Here is a 4,047-nt window from a genome sequence, read left to right on the forward strand (position 1 = left end):
AAAAATTGTATTCTGATTTTTCTCCTGCAATGAAAAAAAATCTTATTTGAAGAGGCAATCAAATATAGTAATTCAAGGCACTATTTCAGCTACTGATGAGCACGAACTGCATTTTGGGGATTCAGTTTGTGGATGAACCACAAACCAAACCATGATACTACACAAACCGATATGCTGGTTCACAAACCAAACCGGTTTGTAAAGGTTCATGAGCCATTTAAAGTTTAAACCCCTGGTTTCTGCTCCCTGTGAAAATGGCAGGTTTCAGAGGTAACATGGCAGGGAGCAAAAATGGAGGGTTAAATGGCTCCATATATGGTTCTGCTACCCCACCTCAAAGTGGCGGGGAGCAGATCCCTATTAAGTTCGTGGAAGTTTGTGGCTGTTCCAATTTCTAATTTTAGAAATACACATACAACTTAAAAATTGTTCTTACAGTATGATGCTCATTCATACTCTTAAGGAGTTATAAAAACTTTTGCTGTGTATAGTTTACTGTACCAAACGCTGCATATTGTTTTAGATTTTGCTTATCTGCTCAATTAGATAGAAAGCACTTCACTGTTCTTTTGAAGTACTTCAATATTATCTCACAGAAATACATGGCAAGCACAATTATTGTGCACGTGTATTCTCAGATAAAAGGTAAAACTCCCATAGGTAAAACTAATAAAATAAAATATAATTCTCAAAATCATTTCATCATGGCTGTTCAGCAACCTCTCTTAAAAGAACAAGAATGAAATTTAAAAATGAAAGCTAATTACTATCAGTTATACCTTGCATTATATTCGTGCAAAATACACATACCTCAGAATCAGATACAACATCCACATCATTTCCAATTGAGTCAATAAATTCATATGCCATGCCAAAGCTATAAAAAACAACACTAAGTTACTTTAAGTACAGCATTCAAAGTAACAATCTTATATTTTGCCGTGTGTTTAAAATTAAATTATTTCCCAATAGTAGCATTCAGTTACACTAAAGTCACATAAACTACTCTCCCATTACACACCAGGAAACAAGCAGTAGGGCCTTTCAAGACACTTTGCTTTACCAAGTATGCCCATTTTATATATCTGACCATCACAAATTTTCTACATGAATGTAAAGTTACCCCATTTAAAATGCATGATTAGTGACCCTACAAATTAAGTTTAAAACTTGTACAAGAACCAGATGTTTTCAGAAGGCAAAATTATTACAAAAATGTAGAAGACCTTCAACAACCCTGCCATATTTCTATAAAATGTATTATTTCATAACCTGCCTTATATAAAATAGAGATACTTTCCCCATGGGTTTACTCCCCTTCCCTTTTCAAAATTGGAATGAAAGCGTATTCTTCCCCCATTTATCTATCTCAACTTCTCTCCCCTTCTCCCTGTCAAATTTTACACTGTAAACTCCTCAAGCAGGGACTTCTCTTCTCCCCTTCCCTTCTGAACCATGCACACTGATGGCACCACATAAACAACAGTAGTGGGAATAAACAGGATTCACAATATATACCTGGAAAATGGTTTGCTTTTCTTGCTGTTACCAAGAATAGTTGCCCCCGCTGGTCCCAATTTGGCACTTTCACGTAACCAGTTTGCAGGGGGCAGTTTTAGGTCAGTCTTCTCTTGGAGACGGGCAAATGCTGCTTGTGGTGGAGCAGATGAATATTTTACCACAGCACAGCTCTTTATTTCATTGCCTCCAAGAAATAAGATAGATCCCTAGTTTGCAGAAACAATGAAGAGTTTAATTAGTTAAGTAGTGCTAATTCAATCACTCCTCATCACAGATGTCCTTATACACAGATGTCCTCTATAAGAACGCACTAAATTAGCACTTCCCAATTTTATCTGTAACTGTGGTTACAGGCACTTCCATGGCTTGGTGGGCATGGCAACAGTTCTGAAAGTTTTTACAAGGCTTTAGTCAAGAAAATATGCACAGAGTAATGCCCAGACTAGCTCATTCTCGTCAGATCTTGAAAGACCTTCAAGGGACACCAGGGTCATGACACAGAGGCAGGCAAACCACCTCTGAACATCTCTTACCTTGAAAACCTGACCGGGGGGGGGCCCTTAAGTCACCTGTGACTTGACAGCATTTTTACCAGATGCAACCCCAATCCTTGCTGGTGGGTGGGGGGAAGCAAACTGAATGCTCCACCTCAGCCATTTTTCTGACTGAAATACCTTCTCTTATTTCATACCCAAATAGGAGTGCACGTATTCTACTGTGACAAGAACTACCCCACACAACCCTTCCATGTTCGTCTTATATGGACTCTCCAGAGCACCAAGGATGATGCGGAGTGTTCTCCCTCAACAGCTTCCTCTCAGAGGAGATGCGTTCTCTGGAGAAATCCCTTGATCTTTTGTACCTGAGAAGAAATGATGCAAAGCACAACAGAGAACAGTTGTTTACTAAGATGGTGTTTTCATTCTACAGAGTTTCCTGCGTTGTAAGAATGTTCTCCACAAAACATGAAGTGCCAAAGTCCCCTGCACACCAGCGAAGTACAAAGACGTGTCATTTGTTTGCTGCTAAATTTACAGGTAGCTTTATCCTATTAATCAGCTTAATCTGAAGTGCACTACAGTGGGCAAACCACAACCATATCCCTGGCAAAGCACATTATCCCCCCTTTCCCAGGATCAATATCTGATATGGGCCACTTCACCCAAAAAGGATATGAGCAATTAAAACATTTCAAGGGATACCCCTGCAGCTACTTTGTCATGTACCTAGCTTTTTCTGTGTGTCATCGAGCAGGGATCATCAGAAGGGAAGAGATGTTCAGAGGTGGTTTGCCACTGCCTGCCTCTGCACAGCAACCCTCATCTTCTTTGGTGGTCTCCCATCCAGGGCTAACCTTGCTTGACTTCAAAGATCTGGTGAGATCAGGCTAGCTTAGGCGATCCAGGTCAGGGCCAGACATCTAGTCACTATGCACAATATGCTTATCTGACCAACAGGAAAGAGAAAACCACTTGCAGCCATTTGGGTAGGATTCCTGATACACCCCTATGGCTATTTCAGTAGTGAATACCAATGTGTTCTCAAGATTATTTTGTAGGACCCAAACACATCTCTATCCTTGGGGAAAAGAAAAAACAAAACCCAATGCATATATTTTAAGGACCACTAGAGGCATGACAATAGGAAGAGCAAAGACCTAAGACCAACCTTAATATAGGATATGCATCCCTATGAACACTGATGTGACCACCTGATGCCAGCCACAGCAAAGTGACCCTTCCTCTCCTCTCCAGCTGGCGACAGTAAAGTTAAAAGGGAGAAACAACATGGAGAAGACGGGGAAGGGGGGAATTCGATAAAACCATGGAAATCGGCCCTTTCCTCTTACTTTCCCACCGACTGCTGACAGAAACCGGTATCTACGAGACATCCTGTATGTAAATACTTTCGTCTGCGTCGCGCTCACACCTTACCACGGTCTCTTCCCTGCAGGCTGCATCATGCAAGCATTCCGCACGCACCAGCTGGTCGCGTGTGAACTGGCCCTTGACCGAGAGACCCGAAAAGGGACAGAAAAGTGGGTGTGTGAAACTTAGTTGCCGCGGCTGAAGTACCTGCTTAGGCTCCTCTCGTTCTCCCGCCATCGACGCTGAGCCAGGCTCCGGTGTTACCGGGTCGACTCCCTGAGCACCGCTCAGTTCGGCTCCGGCTCCCCGAGGGTCCCCCATTCCTCTCCCTCGACTCTCAGCGAGGACCGGCGGAACGACCGGAAACAGAGCGCTCTACCCAAGCTGAGGAGGTTCCGCCGTCTAGAAACGACCGGAAAGAGCCCGAAGCACATAGGCACCGCCCCCTCACTGTCGTCACTGTTTTGCTTTTGGCTCCACATTTCATTCCTCTTTGGACTGAACTTGGCAAGCTCGCGAGAATGTCGCCAACGCTCTCGCGAGATCGATTTGGAACCAGTCGCTGCCTTTGGTTACTAAACATAAAAGACAGAGGGCAGCAAGAGCCAAGCGTGGAGGCGGAGCTAAGATTAAGTTGTCCCGAATGGTTTATGAAGCG

At 43.1% G+C, this 4,047-nt stretch overlaps 1 protein-coding gene across 1 annotated transcript in view; it reads right to left on the reverse strand.

Annotated features, from left to right (window-relative positions):
• LOC107107652 (erythroid differentiation-related factor 1-like) overlaps positions 1–3,738 on the reverse strand; it is an 18,655-nt gene extending 14,917 nt beyond the window's left edge. The window contains exons 1-3 of the mRNA XM_015407952.1: positions 3,597–3,738; positions 1,519–1,727; positions 811–877 (exon numbers count right to left, since the gene is read on the reverse strand). Coding sequence (XP_015263438.1) covers positions 811–877; positions 1,519–1,727; positions 3,597–3,710 — 390 coding nt within the window. The 5' untranslated portion in view covers positions 3,711–3,738. The remainder of the gene's footprint in view (positions 1–810; positions 878–1,518; positions 1,728–3,596) is intronic.
• Between the last annotated feature and the right edge of the window lie 309 nt (positions 3,739–4,047).

Source organism: Gekko japonicus, unplaced genomic scaffold (genome assembly GCF_001447785.1).
Source record: "Gekko japonicus isolate JY-2015 unplaced genomic scaffold, Gekko_japonicus_V1.1 scaffold6694, whole genome shotgun sequence".
NCBI classification, from domain to species: domain Eukaryota; kingdom Metazoa; phylum Chordata; class Lepidosauria; order Squamata; family Gekkonidae; genus Gekko; species Gekko japonicus.